Here is a 17291-nt window from a genome sequence, read left to right on the forward strand (position 1 = left end):
TCCTTTTGGAATTATTCCGGCTGTTGGGAATCGCAAGCACTAGCACCTGTTTGTCTCGAGGGGCCAGCCAGGGCCTGGGAAGAGATAAACAAAGATATCAAGTTTAGGACGCTTTTCCACAAAGCTGCTTTCCCCACGTTGTGTGCAGGCCATGGAATGTCTGTCACCCACGCCCTGCCCGGCCCCACAAGGAGAGTGGTGACAGTGGGAGAGTCGCTGGGGCTGGGCATCCCCCTGCTCCGGGGGCTGGAATTGCTCAGGAGAAGGGATCACTTTACCGGCATTGTATGTCCTAAACAACATTGTTCTCCTAAACCCCTTTTGGCTCAACGAGTGTTTGTTCACTTCATGACCTGTCCTCACCTGTCCTTTGCAGGCCCCATCTTCCCCCATCCCAAAAAAGTGGATGTGTCGGGGTCTCCAGCTGGTCAGAGTGACCCCGAGAAAGGTTGGAAAGTCTCTTTTCCCAGCCCAGTGCTTGAAGAAGTCAGGGCTCTTCATTTCTCAGTCTCAAGGTTGTTTATTGTATCTTACATATAAAATTCTTTCTCCTGTCCAGCCGAGGTCAGCTCAGCAAGACAGTCAGAAGCATTCTGCCTGCCCCTGGGGTGGTGTTATGTCTTTATACCAAAAACTACATATACAATGTTTACAATTACTTTCCAATACCTATCACCTATGTTAGACAGTGAGCTTCTACTCTAAACCAATCTAAAAGTGCCAACATCACAGCAGAAGATGGAGGCCAAGAAGAAGAAGGAGAAAGGTAGGACACGTCCAGATCCTTCCATCCTGCCCCCCTGGACCCCCATTCTAAAAACCCCAAAATCTACTTTTTCACCTTGTGATAAATTCACTATCATTCTACTTAATTTGTCGTGGCTTGCAGATCTTCATCTAAGGTTGATAACTTGCTGCATGGGTCATAATCAAAACCACAGGCATTTTGGGCTCTGTGCCAGGGTCTCTGAGACCCCTGGCAGGGGTCTTGGCTGCTCAGGACAGACAGAGGGATGTCCTGGGTCCTGACAGGATGTGCTACAAAATCCAACCAAGCACATGATTGCCAAGCTCTGGAAACAAACTGCAAAATCCAATCTGCCTGGGGAGAATGATTTTATCACTCATTCCTCCATGTCCAGAGGCAGCAGGAGGGGGCAGGATATCTGCGGGGTCGTGATCATGAAATCATGGAATGGTTTGGGTTGGAAAGGACCTTCAAGATCATCACATTCCAACTCCCTGCCATGGGCAGGGACACCTTCCGCTATCCGAGGTTGCTCAAATTCCCATCCAACCTGGCCTTGGACAATTCCATGGCCACAGCTTCTCTGGGAATTCTATTCCAGCTCCTCACCACCCTCACAACCAAGAATTCCTTCTTAATATCCTATCTCTCCCTGTCCTCTGGCAGTGGGAAGCCATTCCCTGTGTCCCGTCACTCCATTCCTTGTCACATTCCCAAGGGAATCCCAAAATCCACTGGGATCATCTCTTTGTATTCTTCTTGAACTGGGATCACCCAAAGCACCCAGTGGTTACCAGCCTGGCCCCACCAGTGCCACAAACGGCCAGCTGGAATTCTGTGAACCCTAAGCCTCATTTTGGAGTTCTGGGTTTACCGGGATCTGAAATCCTTTGGAAATAATGAATCCAAACTCTCCAGAAAGAGATGAAGAAATTGATGAGAAGGTCATTCCAATCCCAGAGATCCAAGGAAGGCCATCTTTTCCTGCCAAAGGGAATCATGGAATGGTTTGGGCTGGAAAGGACCTAAAATCCCATCCAGTTCCACCCCCTGCCATGGGCAGGGATACCTTCCACTATCCCAGGTTGTTCCAAGCCAAATCTAACCTGGCCTTGGACAATTCCAGGGATTCAGGGGCAGCCACAGCTTCTCTGGGAATTTCATTCCAGTTCCTCACCACCCTCCCAGGGAAGGATTCCTTCCCAAAATCCAATCTAATCCTGCTCCTCTTCAGCTTATTTACATTTTTCCATTTCTTTAGGGCATTTCATCCTTCAAATATTCCCACTGGAGACTCTGCTTCCCCTGGATGTCAGGAATGTCCCCAAAACCACCACTGACTTAGACCCTCAATTTTTGGAGCGATATTTCCTTGATTAATTATTATTTAGACTCTTCATATTTAGGAAAGCAACTTCATTAACCCCATGGACAGGAGGGTTAAAATTAAGAAAGAAATAAAAATCCAGCTGCCATATTGAAAGTCCATTAAGCCAGGAAAGGACCCAACTTTGGTGCTTCTAAACATCAATTATTCCGGAATAATTAATTAGCAAAGCTCTAACAATACATAAAATCACTCGCCTCTGACTCTTCTGATAATTTATGCAAGATTAAAGTATCGCTGTGGTTGCCTTTTCTGGTGCCTAATTCAGCATTTTCTTTTTCCTTATGGAAGCAAGACTCCAGATTTAACTGCTCTAATGCCCTTTTACAGTGTTTGCTGTAGTAAAATCTAACAGCCACTTCGGCAGGCGAGCCGGGAAATGATGGATCACGGAAGCTCACGGAAAGGGGAGCACCGTAAAATGCCCCAGTTAATGTGGAGAGAGCAGAGTAAATCTTGTTTTAAAAACAGAGAGGGATCTCTGATGGACTCACCTCACCCCATCAAATTCCCTTTTGATTTGCTTCCCGATAAGGGAGGGCTCCACTCCCTGATTCCTGATAACAGGGAAAGCATTTGGAAGTCATCACTGCTAAATTAAGGTCACCAATCACTGCAAACACCTCGACCCAGCAAGGAACCAACATCATTTGGGTGGCAGGTTGGGTTCTTCGTCAAAAGGAAAGAATTCCTTGCTTTTTTAAATCCCAAAAGGAGCACTTGATACTGATCCACCTGAGCCTTGGGATTCAAGCACATTTTCCCATCCCAAAGCTGGATAAAGAATGGATTGAGAGCAGCACCAAGGAGAAGGACTGGGGGTTTTTGGTGAATGAAAAACTGGAAGTGCCTCATCCATGTGTGCTCACATCCCAGAAATTCCCCATATCCTGGGCTCATCCCACAGCGTGGGCAGCAGGAGAGGGGGGAATTCTGCCCCTCTGCCCTGCACAGATGAGATCCCACCTGGAATTCTGCATCCAGCTCAGAGATCCAACATCAGTAGGATATGGAGATACTGGAGCAAATCCAGAGGAGGTCACGGAGATGCTCCAACGGCTGCAGCCAGGCTGGGAGAGCTGGAAATGTCCAGCCTGGAGAAGGGAAGGATCCAGGGAAACCTCAGAGCCCCTTCCAGTGCCTAAAGCAACTCCAGGAGAGCTGGAGAGGGATTTGGGCCAAGGGATGGAGGGACAGGACACAGGGAATGGCTTCCCACTGCCAGAGGGGAGGGAAAGATGGGATATTGGGAGAGAATTCTTCACTGGGACAGTGCTGAGGCCCTGGAATGGAATTCCCAGAGAAGCTGTGGCTGTCCTATCCTTGGAAGTGTCCAAGCCCAGGTTGAATGGGGCTTGGAGCAATCTGGGATTGTGGAAGGTGTCCCTGCCCATAGCAGGGGATTGGAACTGGATAATATTCAAGATCCTTCCCAAACCATTCTGTGATTCCATGGGGAAAAAGAAAAAGTTTGATGCCACATCCCAGCCACTCACCCTTCCCTGGGCTCTCTCTGCCCCATCCAAGGACAAGATGTCCCAGGACATTTGCTGGTGCCCTGAGGAACAACATGGGGTTTCCCATCGCAACCAACACTGGAGTTTACAGCCCACACTAAACCTCCAAGAATTCCCGTGCCCTTTTCCAACAGAGAGCCCCTGAGGGCAGCTTAAGGGCTGATAACACGTGGGATCAGCTTTGGAGCCAATCCCGTCCACACCTCCACACGAAATCCCCACTTGACACCACTCCAAACAATCCAAAATAGAAACAGTCCCCCAAAAACCGCACGCGTGGGGATTATCCAGAGGCACGGGGGAGGAGGAAACGTTCCTTGAACTCAAATTTCCTGAGGGATGGCAGCAAAATTCCCATTGACAAGCGAAGTCAAGGCATTTCCCCACCCCTCAGGCTGAAGCAGAAACTCCGGCAAAGCTGCTGGAACAGCAGAGTTTTGTAGGACTCGGGAGATGCTGCCGAGTCCACAAATCCCTTATTCCAGGTGCACTCTGGCATCTGTTCCATATTCCAAAGGGTTTTTTGCTCATTTCCACGGTTTTGTAGAGCACACAGAGCGATCCAGCGAGTCCTGGAATGAACGGCTTAACTCGGCTCAGCAGCCGGGGAGAGGAATTTCCCTCCGACGCTTCCGAGTCGTTACAAGGAAAACCAAATGGGAAGATTTCCATGAGAAAATTTTAAAACTTAGGGTGTAAACTGGGATTTGGGAAAGAACTGGAAGCAGAAAGCAGAACAGAGAAACCTATGCAGGTTTTACGGGGAATTGAGCATCTGCCAGGGCGGGATTTTGGGAATCCTGACAGAGCAGTGGAGGATACTCTGATCATCCACGCCGGCATCAGTAATTCCAACTGTGACCGTGCTGGGAATACCATCAGACAGTTTATTAAGTGGGAGAAAATAGCAAAAAAAAGGGAAAAAAAAAACAGGGAAAAGGGACTCATTGTCACTTCTCAGGTTATGGGTTTTTACAAGTGCCTTAACCCACTTTTATTTTCCTTATTTTTATTTAGGAAGGAAAGATAAGCAGAGGAATAAGAGGGATCAGCACTGAAATTCCACCCAATTCCAAGCAGCAGGTCCAAAACTGGTTTAAAAGCTTCCTTTTTGGCTGGATTAGGAGACTCCTAGAGGTCACTTCCAAGCCAAAGCATTCCATGGACAAATAAATATCTATTTCCAAGATAAAGATCTGTTCCCAAGAGCATGGAGTGACAGGATAAAGGGGATTTGCTTCAAACTGGGAGTAAGTTCAGATGGGATATTGGGTAGAAATTCTTCCCTGTGAGGGTGGTGAGGTCCTGGTTGCCCAGAGAATTTGTGGATGCTCCATTCCTGGAAATATTTAAGGCCAGGCAAGCTCTAGGAGGTGAAATGAGGAGTTTAGGACCTATTGCTGTGTTTCCTACGTTTTTTTCCCCTCTGTATTTTTTTTCCCCTGTCTGTTTTAGTTCCAGATCGTGCCATCCCTGAAAGGTTTGGAGTCTTACACGAAGCCCCCCACAGCCCTGGAAATATCAAGGGTCAGACCAATGGAAGGATCTCATCCATCCCCAAAGCCAAATATTTTTCCTATTAGTGTATAAACAGATTACTCCCTAAAGAGCTCCTGGCTACCAATGGAATTTCCCAATCCAACAGAGCTGGAGCTGCACAAGAGAGGCTCTAAAATAGGGACTGGGGCAAAAATATTGAAGTAAAACTACCTAAAATGGGGATTGAGAGGTGACTTTCATTAAAACATGGAATAGTTTGGATGGGAAGGGACCTTCAAGGTCATCTCCTTCCATGGGACACATTCCACTGGACCAGGCTGCTCCAAGTCCCATCCAACCTGGCCTGGAATGCGTCCACGGATGCAGCTTCCACAACAAATTGAGCGTACAAACTGAGGTCGAATTCCACAGGGAAAGAGACACCCAGGAATTGTCACCTTCAGGATCCCCATTTCCCTCTAGATGTTCCCTCTGTCACTGCCACCAATTTCCCCGATCCCAAATCCAACGTCCACATGGGAACACTTCCTTGAGCAAGGCCCATCCCCTTGCTCCTAGCAGACTGTTATTTTTAAAAGAGGGCTCTGCAAAGAGAATTCCCAACCCTGGCTCCAGGCCTGCAGCTCCTCTTGCAGCTCGGGACAAGTCACCTGGAAATGCCAAGTCAAGGCGGAAACCCAAAACCGTTACTTACGACCACTGACGTAACCGGGCCCGGCAAAGAGCCAAGAATGTGAACTTTTCCCAATTCCTGAAGGAGTGAGGAGCCACCTCGCCAGCCACGCTCCACCCCTGGCTCCCAAGGACAAGCCAGAGGGAAGAGAGAGCTGGCAATGGAATGATTTCCAAGCAAGGTCAAAATCTAGGTGGGACAGAGGAATGACAGAGAGCGGCGACCTTGGAAGGGGTTTGGATCAGCTGGAAGGAACTCGGGAAAACGGGAGTGATGATGGAGCAAAGAAAAAGATGTGATGAACTCTGGGGAGTTCTGTGTGTGATCCAAGGGCTTCCCTGAGGGAAGGGATCAAGAGCTTAACTCGGCTGTAACACGATCGGAGGCGTCGCCTCGAAGAGCAGCAAAACCTCACGCAACTCATAAGAAAAATAAAATAAAATAAATATACAATAAAACACCAAACAAGGAAAAAACCTCCAAAATGCCCTCAATTGCTGTACCACTGGGAATCAACCTGCTGGAAGCTTCAAGAAAAAAAAAATAGGAGAGGGTATATAATCCAGGGCTGAGATTTTCAGAGCTGCCAGAGGGATCCAAACACCCGGTGTCAATAAAATTATCAGCAGCTGAGCATTTGGATGCCACCCATAACTTGCTCCTCACCATTTACACCCCCTTTACTCGCCCAAGTAATGCAAAGCAGCTCCTGCCACTTCTGCCTCCAGCGTTTTTCCAAGCAAACACTCCTTGCCCATCCCAACCCCCTCATGTCACATCCTTTCAAGAAGGAGAGAAATGAGGGTTTTGGGAATTTTTTGGAGGGTGATTCTGGCAGTAAAGAGTTGGAGAAGCTTCTGCAGATGCAGAGTGAAGCAGGTTTTCTGAATTCTATGGAATTTCTCCTTAGGAAGATGGGAAAACAAACAGGATTCCTTCTGTTTGGCAGTTTCAACAGTGGGGTGGCGACACAGGAAAAGCAGAAAGCTGATAACACCAACCACTGGCTTATCTCAGTTTGGAGCAGGAGAAAGGGGAAGATAAGCAGGGAAGGAATATTTCCAAGGGAAGCAACACAAATCCAGGTTGGATGTAGTGGATCTGACAAGGATGTGCTCCCAAATTACTCCTGCTTTGGCCTTGGACTTGCACAGCCACAGATGGGGAATTGCAACAATTCCACATCTACTTAAGCTGCAGGAGGGAAGGTTTAGTGGGATATTGGGAAGGAATTCTTCCCTGGGAGCATGGTGAAGAACTGGAACAGAATTCCCAGAGAAGCTGTGGCTGCCCCTGGATCCCTGGAAATGTCCAAGGCCAGGCTGGACAGGGCTTGGAGCAACCTGGGATAGTGGAAGGTGTCCCTGCCCATGGCAGGGGGGTGGAACTGGATGATCTTCAAGGTCCCTCCCAATCCAAATTGTTTTGGGATCTAAATTCCACAATGAACCACCCACCTCTCCCAGGAAAACAATCCAAAATCTCTTTAGAAGTTCCTTTTATAGCCAGACCTGGAAGTCACAGCAGGAGAAGGGAGCCAGGCTTTGAACTCAGGACACAGCAAAATAAGTTGATCTTTAAGATCCTTCCCAGTCCAAACCACTCCAAGTTCACCTCAAGCAGGACACGACCAGTCTCACACGGAGCCACCCAACCCGGGCAAGCAACGAATTATTTAAGGAACAAACACAACATAAATAAGGAAGATTCCCTGGAGAATCTCCCTTGTGCTCTCTCCATCTCCTGCTTCCAGCCAGCTGTGACTGTGCCGAAGCAATCCTGGAGCAGTCCTGCCTGGAAGGGGACATTACAGAGGTGGAAAAGACACGGAGGAGCCTCTTTGTAATATTCCATGATCCCCCCGGGCGAGGCGCAGAGCCGGCGCTGCTGAACGCTGCACTTTTGGATTCAATTAAAGTGATTATCTGTTGTGCCAAATAAATTGTGTCCAGCATCTATCCTGCAGGATTTTACACCTCCAGCCTCATTATTCCCTAACTGTTTCCTCCTGTTTATGCTCTCTCCAATTAAATTGCTGATAATATGAGCCAAAATAAAAAACGAGCGCACCTTGTCCGGAGAAAATTGATTCCCTTTTTTTCCTGCACCGGGCGATTGCCAGGTTTTATATACTCTGTTCCTGGCGATCATTAGTAATTCAATTTTCTTTTTATTAGCCCCCTTATCTGCTGAGCAATATAGTGGCAGAGCTGACCTCTTTCGCACGGGTAAATGTTTAAAATCTTTTCCCTGATTAATTTTGCCAGTTAAGGAAAAGAGGAGAAATGATCCGGCTCTTTGCCATCACAATGAATAAAGCTTAATGTTGATTGTGATGGAATTTCTAATGCCAAGGAAATTGATTGAACGCAGCAATTACCCCGCAATAGGAACTCCAGGGAAATGGGATGGTTTTCTCCCCGGCCGTAGCCTTTTGGTTATTTAAAACAATCCAATTTGCAAGGATAATTATATATTAGTGTTTTATCTGCCACCGGGAATGAACATGGGAATTTTGATACTGGCCCGGCATTAGCAGGTTATTGCTGCAAATTACTCCAGATCTGCTTTCTTTCACATAAAGACGAAATTAGGCCATCAATAACCAGAAAAAGGTGGACTGAGGAGATGGGAGAGGCACGAGTGCCCTCTGCAGGGCTGTGTGCCCTTCCAAAAATCCTCAATTCTCCTGGAAAAGCCCCCGATTCTCCTGCAAAAATCCCAATTTTCCCACACGATCCACACAGTCATCACTCCCACTCTCCTTGTCCATACATTTGCCACATCTCTGACATTAAAATTAATTGGAAAACAAATCAAGAAATCTTCATTTGAAGCACTTATTCCTAGTTTTTCCAAGGAAAAAATCCTGGGAATAAGAAATGACATCCCAAGCAGGATGAGCCAAGGAATGTCGAGGAAAAGTTCCCAACTACCACAATTCACTTGTCTGTTGTCAAAAATAGGTTGGGAATAAGCCTCATCCTGCAAGAAATCCCAGATAAAGACAGGAAAAAGCTGTTGGGAAAGCATGGGACTCCCATATCCTCTGGCATGGGACTTTTAGGATGGCAAAAGCAGGAATATCTCGCTGTCATCACACCTGGATCAGTCAAACCTCACTTGAAAGTTGGCATTTTCCCTCAAAACTGGTGAGAAAAAGATGCCATCCTTGGACTTTTGGGAATATTCCATCTTCAGTCTGGAGAAAGTGGATAAAGGATTCCCAAGGTGATGGGACAGGACATGGAGAAAAAGCTCTTTTGGCATTTAGACTGGCTGGGAGAGCTGGGAATGTCCAGCTTGGAGCAGGGAAGGATCCAGGGAAACCTCAGAGCCCCTTCCAGAGCCTGAAGGGGCTCCAGGAGAGCTGGAGAGGGACTGGGGACAAGGGATGGAGGGACAGGACACAAGGAATGGCTTCCTGCTGCCAGAGGGCAGGGACAGATGGGATTTGGGAAGGAATTTCTCCCTGTGAGATTGGGAAGGTGCTGAAATGGAATTCCCAGAGAAGCTGCAGCTGCCCCATCCCTGAAGTGTCCAAGACCAGCTTGGATGGAGCTTGGAACAACCTGGGATAGTGAAAAGTGTCCCTGCCCCATGATGGGAACTGGAATTCCATGATCTCCAATATCCCTTCCCACCCAAACCATTCCACGATTTTATCCAAAACACTGGCACACGAGACCTTGATGATCCTTGTTGGTCCTCCAGCTTTTTCCTGGATAAGGAGAGAAACAACCAACACCTTTTATGCCTCTTCCATCATATCCCTGAGGATCCCAGAGGTGATGGAGGCAGCCTGACCTGGAACTTTCTCCCTGTTCCACCATCCCATTGGAAAAGCTTCCATTTGGGACACACTCCAATATCTGAGTTGTTATTAAACACCCTACTTAATCAAGTATTTTGGAATTAATTGGTAAGAGCTGCAGGTGGATCTCTCACAGAACAGCCCAAATAAATCCCAAGAAAATTCCTGCCAATCTGCCACTTTCCACTGGCTCTCTGATTCCTAAGTAACAGCAATTCCCACAGAGAGAAGTGGACAGAGCACTGGAAAACACCAATCCCAGTTTAGGACTCAGCAACGCCTGGAAGAGCTCCCTACTGATGAGACCAGACAGATCCATTTGGGTGCAAGAAGGGAATTGGAAAGTCAGGAGACAGACCAGGACTTGGGAAAAGCAGGAGCAATGTCCTTGTACAGCCCACAGAGCTGTGCCACAGATCCCCAAATCCTGTGGAACAGGACAAACAGGAAACCAGCAAGGCTGTGTCACCACAGGCCCCACATCCGTGGGGACGGAAGGGGCTGATCCAGCTTTTCCAGCCACGCTGCCGTGCAGGAAGTTGGGAACATTCCTCCCCTCTGTCTTCCCCTCCACCTCCCTGCTCCATTCCTACCCCACTCTGCTCCCAGTGCATCCCAGTAACCCCATTTACTTCACACCTGCCCAAGGAGAAATGGAAAAGACTGGAAATTCCACCCCTTTGTGGTGATTAATATCCACAATATTTTTGCTGGGATTAATATCCACACTTTGCCCCAAAAGAAACCAAAACAACTTTCCCAAAACCTCTTGGATAACCTGGGAGCCAGGAATTGAATCCACAAAACTTCACTTATTCCCTGCTCCCTGTGGAACCAAAAACACTGGCACCACATCCATAATTATACATTTATAGGGAACATGGGAGTTGTCCCAATCCCTGTGAGCATTCCAGACTTGGGAATATCCCTGCCCCATCCACCACCCAATAATCTTCACCTACTAAACCTGGGGGAAAAAAATAACACACAAGTCCTGGAGCACACAGAGGAACAGCCCTGGAATAATTCCACAGCTTTCCAAACCCAGAGTTTAAGAATATTCCAACACATGAAGCTGTGAATCCTCTGCCTGGGATTGAAGCTCTCCGAGAAAAATCTTGAAGTACAAAAGGATCCAAATCCAGAAAGTCAATTTTAATCAAAGGGAGCAAATCCAAAATTCACTGAGGGAATTTCAAGGAAATCCAGGCTCCTCCTGAACTTCTCAGACCTAATCCCTTTTTTTTCTTCCATACTCCAACCTCTTTTATTTGCCAACTTCCCAAAGCCTGGAGCAAAACCACATTCCCGCTTTATTTTCTCATTCCTATCCAGCTAAAATCAAGATTTCAGTGCAGGAACATTCCCTTCAATCAAGGAACTGGGATTCCAAACAAGCTGATATCCCTGGAATCATCACTGCCTCAATTCCCCCCAAGGTTAAAATGCTGTAGTTCCATGTCTCCAGAGTTTTCTGTCTTTTCACAGAATCATGGAATGATTTGGGTTGAAGAACTCAAAAGATCATGGAATTCCACACCCCTGCTATGAACAGGAACACTTTTCACTATCCCAGGTTGCTCCAATCCCCATCCCAGCTGGCCATGGTCACTTCCAGGGATCCAGGGACATCCACAGCTTCTCTGGGAATTCCATTCCAGGGTCTTACCACCCTCCCAGGGAAGAATTCCTTTCCAATTTCCCATCTAACTCTGCAGGGGGAAGCTATATTCCCCCTTGTCCTAGCATTCCAGCCCCTTGCCCAAAATCCCTCATCCAGAAAAACTCCACAACATCTCAACAGAGCTGTTTAAACATCAAATAATTCCAAAATATAACTAGAGACAAATCCCAGCTAAATGTGATCCTAACTCCTCTCCTAGCTCTAGCAATTCCCACAGGGAATTTCACAGGGCCACAGGGAAATTTGTGCCTCACATCCATCTGAAACAACTGAATCCCAGGTGGGGGAAGCCTTTTATCCACAAAAATATCCCTAGGGAACAGAAGAACCAGACTTGGAGCCACCGACATCCCAACAACATCCCAGACACGTGGAGGTGCCACTCTGAGCTCCGAGTTCTGCTCCAAGGCAGCAGGACATGGATGCAAATTCCCTGCTCCCAAACATGAGGGATTCTCTATTCCACTAATTTTAAGCAAATTAGATGCAAAACTGGAATACAGGTGAGAGATTTGTGTATTCCTGCCTCTGCCAACCTCTCTCATCTTGGAAAACCTTCCTGAAAATCCAGGGAAATCCCAGGAAATATAGGAAACAGATTTTTTGTGGAAATACCAAAAGGACAACAGAGATATGGAGTCAAATTTCTCCTCAGTGTTTGCTCCATAACCAACAACACCTCCAGGAGGACTCAGCAACACATTTCCCAAATCCAAGAACACTTGGAATCCAGCGAGCCCTTGGAATGCCTGTTCCTACCTTCCTTGGTGGCTGCCTGTGTCCTGGTCGCCGGCATCCGGCAGAGCCGGTGCTTGGAAATCTGCACCAGGCCCCGGGGCGAGGAGCGCTTCGCTGTCACCGAGGGTTTTCCCTTCATGGAATTCCTCCTCCGGAGGTGGAAGCGGCTCTTGAGAGCTGTGGTGGGGGAGATGTTCTTCTTATCCGTGGGGGAACTGGGAAAGGGAATGTCACACGGTTAGGAGGGAGCAGGGAAGTGACCAAAATGCTCCTGGTGCTCTTCTCCAGGGCTCCAAGAGGAGTCAAATCCCACCGGGATTCTCCTCTGGGTGAGGGGGAAGAAGCTCTGAAGAGAGAATTCCAAGGAAATGGGCAAATGTGAGGAGTTCCTGGCAAGGAACAGATGGAGAATGAGGTGTTTGGCAGTCAGACTTACCCACTGCCTTCTGCTCAACAGATGTGAGGGATTGAGTCATGGAATCATGGAATGGTTTGGGTTGGAAAAGATCTCTGAGATCAGCAAGTCCCAAGCATTTCCCAGCAGTGCCACGGACACCACTGACCATGTCCCCAAGTTCCACATCCACAGAGATCTTAAATCTCTCCAGGGATGAGGATTCTCAATGCCTGACCACCCTATACAAAAAAGAATTTTCCAAATATCCAAACTAAACCTCCCCTGGAGCAGTTTGAGGCTGTTTCCTCACACTCTGTCCCTTGTTCCCTGGGAGATCCTGATCCTTCCTGACTTCACCCTCCTGTCAGGGAATTTAGGGAGCCTCCTTCTCTCCAAGCTGAGTTCTCCCAGCTCCCTCAGCTCCCTCCTGGTGCTCCAGACCCTTTTCCAGCTCCATTCCCAACTCTGGACATGCTCCAGATCCTCAATATTTTCCCCCCAGGATTTGAGGAGCCTCAGCAGTGCCCAGAACAGGGGGATGATCCCTTCCCTGGTTCTGCTGGAATTTACCAAGGTGTGGGAGGTCTCTCTGAACTGCCAAAAAAATCCCAAACATTCCCAGCTTCTCCAGGCTGCTCCAGAGTGATTTTCCTAGCACAATCCACCCACGGATAGTTTTCCAGGCAAAGCAGGAGGGCAAGGCAAGGATGGAAACCTGCTAGGAAGCACTGAAGGGATCTGGGAAACAGATGCAGGAATCAACACAACAACTATGAGAATTTGAAATTAAATCAAGGAAAATGCAGTTTCCTTTGCTGAGTGAGGAAGGGTCAGTGACCACAGGGATTCACAGGATCCAGCTCTGGATCACCCAACATCAGGAGGACATGGAACTGCTGGAGCAAATCCAGAGGAGGCCAGGGAGATGCTCCAATGGCTGGAGCCCCTCTGCTCTGCAGCCAGGCTGGGAGAGCTGGGAATGTCCAGCCCGGAGAAGGGCAGGATCCAGGGAGACCTCAGAGCCCCTTTCAGTGCTTGAATGGGTTCCAGGAGAGCTGGAGAGGGACTTGGGACAAGGAATGGAGGGACAGGACACAGGGAATGGCTTCCCACTGCCAGAGGACAGGGATAGATGGGATATTGGGAAGAAATTCCTCCGTGTGAGGGTGGTGAGGGGCTGGGATGGAATTCCCAGAGAAGCTGTAGCTGTCCCATCCCTGAAGTGTCCAAGGCCAGGTTGGACAGGGCTTGGAGCAGCCTGGTGTCATGGAAGGTGCCCCTGCTCATAACAGGAGTGTGAGATTCCATGATTTTTAAGGTCTTCCAGCCCAAACCACTCCATGATTCCATAAATCCTCCAGCACACAACAACCCTCGCTGGAATTTCTCCCACAGCCACAACCTGGCGTGAAACGCACAAAATCCGAAACTCAAAACCCAAACCAGTAACTTACCCCACATTCCCTTTCCTCTTGATGATTTTCGTCCGACTCTTCACTTTGTAGCTGGACAGTGCAGCCTCTCCAAAGGATTTCATCCCACCGGGAACAACGGACGCCGCGCTCGGAGCCGGTGGGACGGAGACGGTTCGAGGGACATTTGGGGCTGGAGCTTCCTTCTGGTCCTCGGATCTCCACTGGAATGCTGACTTGGAAGTGGAAGGCAAAGTCTGCAGGCTGGAGGCTTTCCACTTATATTTACTGGGAGAAACCCCCAGCTTGGATTGCAATCCCAATTTCTTTATCTTGGCTCCCAAATCCGCTTTGGGGGAGATTTTGGCACCTTTGTCCACTCCCACAGTGCCCTTCTTGGAATTTTCTGCTCGAGGGCTCGCCCACCTCTTCACAATCCGGGAGCTTTTCCCAGGGTTTGCCACCCAGGTGTAGTTGTTTTTCCTGAATTTCTGAGATTTGCTGGAGATGGGTGCTGAGGCAGCTTTTTGGAGAGCAGGAGCTTTGGGAATTACAGGAAATCTGCTCTTCACCAGAGTCACCCCAGCCTGAGCAGGTCGAGAGAGCGTCTCAGCATTCCCAAAGAGTTTGGGATGTAGGGAAGCATCCTGGACTTCCTCACCATTTGGCTGCCCTGAAGAGAGTGGTTCTGCCTTGATCCGTAGTGAGTGCTGGGCTGGCTCCTGACCTGGAAATTCCAAAGGTTTTTGTGGCTCTGACTTCAGCGCCACGGCACTTTCACTGGTGCTTCCAGAGGTGGAAAAGGAGCTCCCAGCCCCGCTTCCAGGCAGGCACACAGTCCTCGAGGTGGAACTGAAGGAAATGGAGAGGGAAGGTCTTCTCTCTTCCTCCTGGAGAAGAGATTTCTGGATGTTTCCATCCGCCGAAGGAGCCACTGCCACTTCCCGCCCGGAAAACTCTCCGTAAGGACCCACATTTTCCTGGCCAGCCCTCTGTGGCACCTGGATATCCACAACGATGTTCCCATCCATGGTGAAGTCCACGTGCCTCTCCGGGGACGATTCCGGTGCCTCAGGAGCCTGGCTGTCCCCAAGGCTCCCAAAACCCTGGGAAGTGCTGGAAGCGCTTCCAGCCTCATACCCCGATCCCGGCAGCCGGTTGTCCAGGGAGTATTTTTTCCTCCAGGAGTGAGCTTGGCGTGGGTGGAAATTCCTGGGAGCCTGCTGGGGGTACCTGGTGGAAAAGGCTCCTCTCCTGGTGTACCCAGGCTGGCGGGGGTTGTTCCACCTCGGAGGAGCCGACAGCGCCGGGCGTGGGACATTCCCGTGAATGTTCCTGTGGCTGTTTATGAGACCTGTGGCAGAGGAGACAGAGCATTCATTCCCTGATCCCATGGGAATCTGAGAGCAACACAGAGCTGCTCTTCCTTGTGCTGGAATTGCACCATCATTCGGGTTTCGGATGATGAGCCAGGGTGGAAGGAAAAGTCATGGAATCACAGCGGCCAGGAATGGTTTGGGTGGGAAGGGACCACCTGGTTCAGGTTGCTCCGAGCCCCATCCAACCTGGCCTTGGACACTTCCAGGGATCCAGGGGCAGCCACAGCTTCTCTGGGAATTCCATCCCAGCCTCTCACCACCCTCACAGGGAAGAATTTCTTCCTAAAATCCCATCTATCCCTGCACTCTGGCCATGGCAAGCCATTCCCTGTGTCCTGGCAGATCCAGATCCCACCTGACTTCACCCTCCTGTCAGGGAATTTTAGGAAGCCAGAGGGTTCCCCCTGAGCCTCCTTTTCTCCAGGATGAGCCCCCCAATCTCCCTCAGCTGCTCCTGGTGCTCCAGACCCTTCCCAAATTCCCTTCCTTGCTTCCCTCCAAAGCAGCCACAAGGACACTCCAAGGCTTTGCTGCTGTGTCCCTCTGGAAGGCAACATCCCTGTTAATTTGGGAATTCCTGCCCTTGTCCAGCCTCAGTGTTCAGAAAACCTTTCCCATGAGTGTTTCCCAAAGGAATTTGGAGCCTGGTATTTCAGGCAGAGTTTTTCCTTCACCGGGGTCACGGTGCTGCCAGGAGAGCTGAGTCAGCACATTCCTCATGGAAAAGCAAGGATTGTTTTCCTCCCTCTCATCATTCCCCCACTTGGGAGCTCCTGGAGAAGTAAATCCCAAATCCTGAGCGGAGGTTGTGGCCTCACTAACGAGGAAAATTCATTGTGAAGGACAAAAATAGAGAGATTTAGTGCTAAAATAAGCTCTGGTGCTTTCCAGAGCTTGGGAAGGGCACATGGATCCACATCCCACCTCTGTGCTCCCAGCTCAGGGCTGTGGGACAGGGAAAAGCCCCTTCCCAAAGCCAGGAGAGTCCCAGATCCTGCTGAGAGCAGAACTGTGGGAATTCCCTGGTGTGGGGACCCCAGAATCCCCCAGCACTCCAGGGGCTCTGTTCCCTCCCTGCCTTGGCCCATTCGGATTTCCGGGGACTTTTCCCTTTCCACCTTTTCCCAGCACTCCCTGGATCACTTCCCTCTTCTCCCAGAACTCCCGAGTCCTCTCTTCTCCCCATTCCTTCCTTCTCCAACACTCTGGGATCTTCTCCATCCCCATCCTGCTCATACTCCCCTAAAATCCAACGTCCCACCCCCACCAAAAAACCTCCAGGTCCCATCACAACCTTTCCCTGTCCCGAAGCAGATTCCCAAAATTCCCTTAAAACACTGCACCACCTTCCAAGATGCCCAGATTTCCCCTTATCCCTCCTCCAGGTTCTCTCACATTGCTCCAGCCACTCCCAGTTTCCAGATCCGGCCTCTTTTCCTCGTCCTTCTCTCCCTTTTTTTCCCATTCCCCTCGGTGTCCCCTCATTTCCTGGTGTTCCCCCAATCCCTCCACTCCCTGGATCACTCAGATCTCCCGGCACAGCCGCTCCCATTCCCAATTCTCCCCAATTTCCCCAATTCCCGCACCCTGGAGCACTCAGATCTCCCGGCACAGCCGCTCCCATTCCCAATTTCCCCAGTTCCCGCACCCTGGAGCACTCGGATCTCCCGGCACAGCCTCTCCCATTCCCGATTCCCCCCAATTCCCGAACCTTGGAGCACTCGGATCTCCCGGCACAGCCTCTCCCGTTCCCGATTCCCCCCAATTCCCGAACCTTGGAGCACTCGGATCTCCCGGCACAGCCTCTCCCGTTCCCGATTCCCCCCAATTCCCGAACCTTGGAGCACTCGGATCTCCCGGCACAGCCTCTCCCGTTCCCGATTCCCCCCAATTCCCGAACCTTGGAGCACTCGGATCTCCCGGCACAGCCTCTCCCGTTCCCGATTCCCCCCAATTCCCGAACCTTGGAGCACTCGGATCTCCCGGCACAGCCTCTCCCGTTCCTCCATTCCCGCAGCACTCCCGGACGGCCCCGCGGCGCT

At 49.7% G+C, this 17291-nt stretch overlaps 1 protein-coding gene across 1 annotated transcript in view; it reads right to left on the reverse strand.

The window, feature by feature from the left end:
• The window catches only part of ZC3H3 (zinc finger CCCH-type containing 3), a 128636-nt gene extending 111345 nt beyond the window's left edge, over positions 1–17291 (reverse strand). Inside the window, exons 1-3 of the mRNA XM_059475251.1 lie at positions 17213–17291; positions 13913–15224; positions 12083–12276 (exon numbers count right to left, since the gene is read on the reverse strand). Coding sequence (XP_059331234.1) covers positions 12083–12276; positions 13913–15224; positions 17213–17258 — 1552 coding nt within the window. The 5' untranslated portion in view covers positions 17259–17291. The remainder of the gene's footprint in view (positions 1–12082; positions 12277–13912; positions 15225–17212) is intronic.

The sequence above is a fragment of the Ammospiza nelsoni genome, chromosome 1 (genome assembly GCF_027579445.1).
Source record: "Ammospiza nelsoni isolate bAmmNel1 chromosome 1, bAmmNel1.pri, whole genome shotgun sequence".
In the NCBI taxonomy this organism is placed as follows: Eukaryota; Metazoa; Chordata; class Aves; order Passeriformes; family Passerellidae; genus Ammospiza; species Ammospiza nelsoni.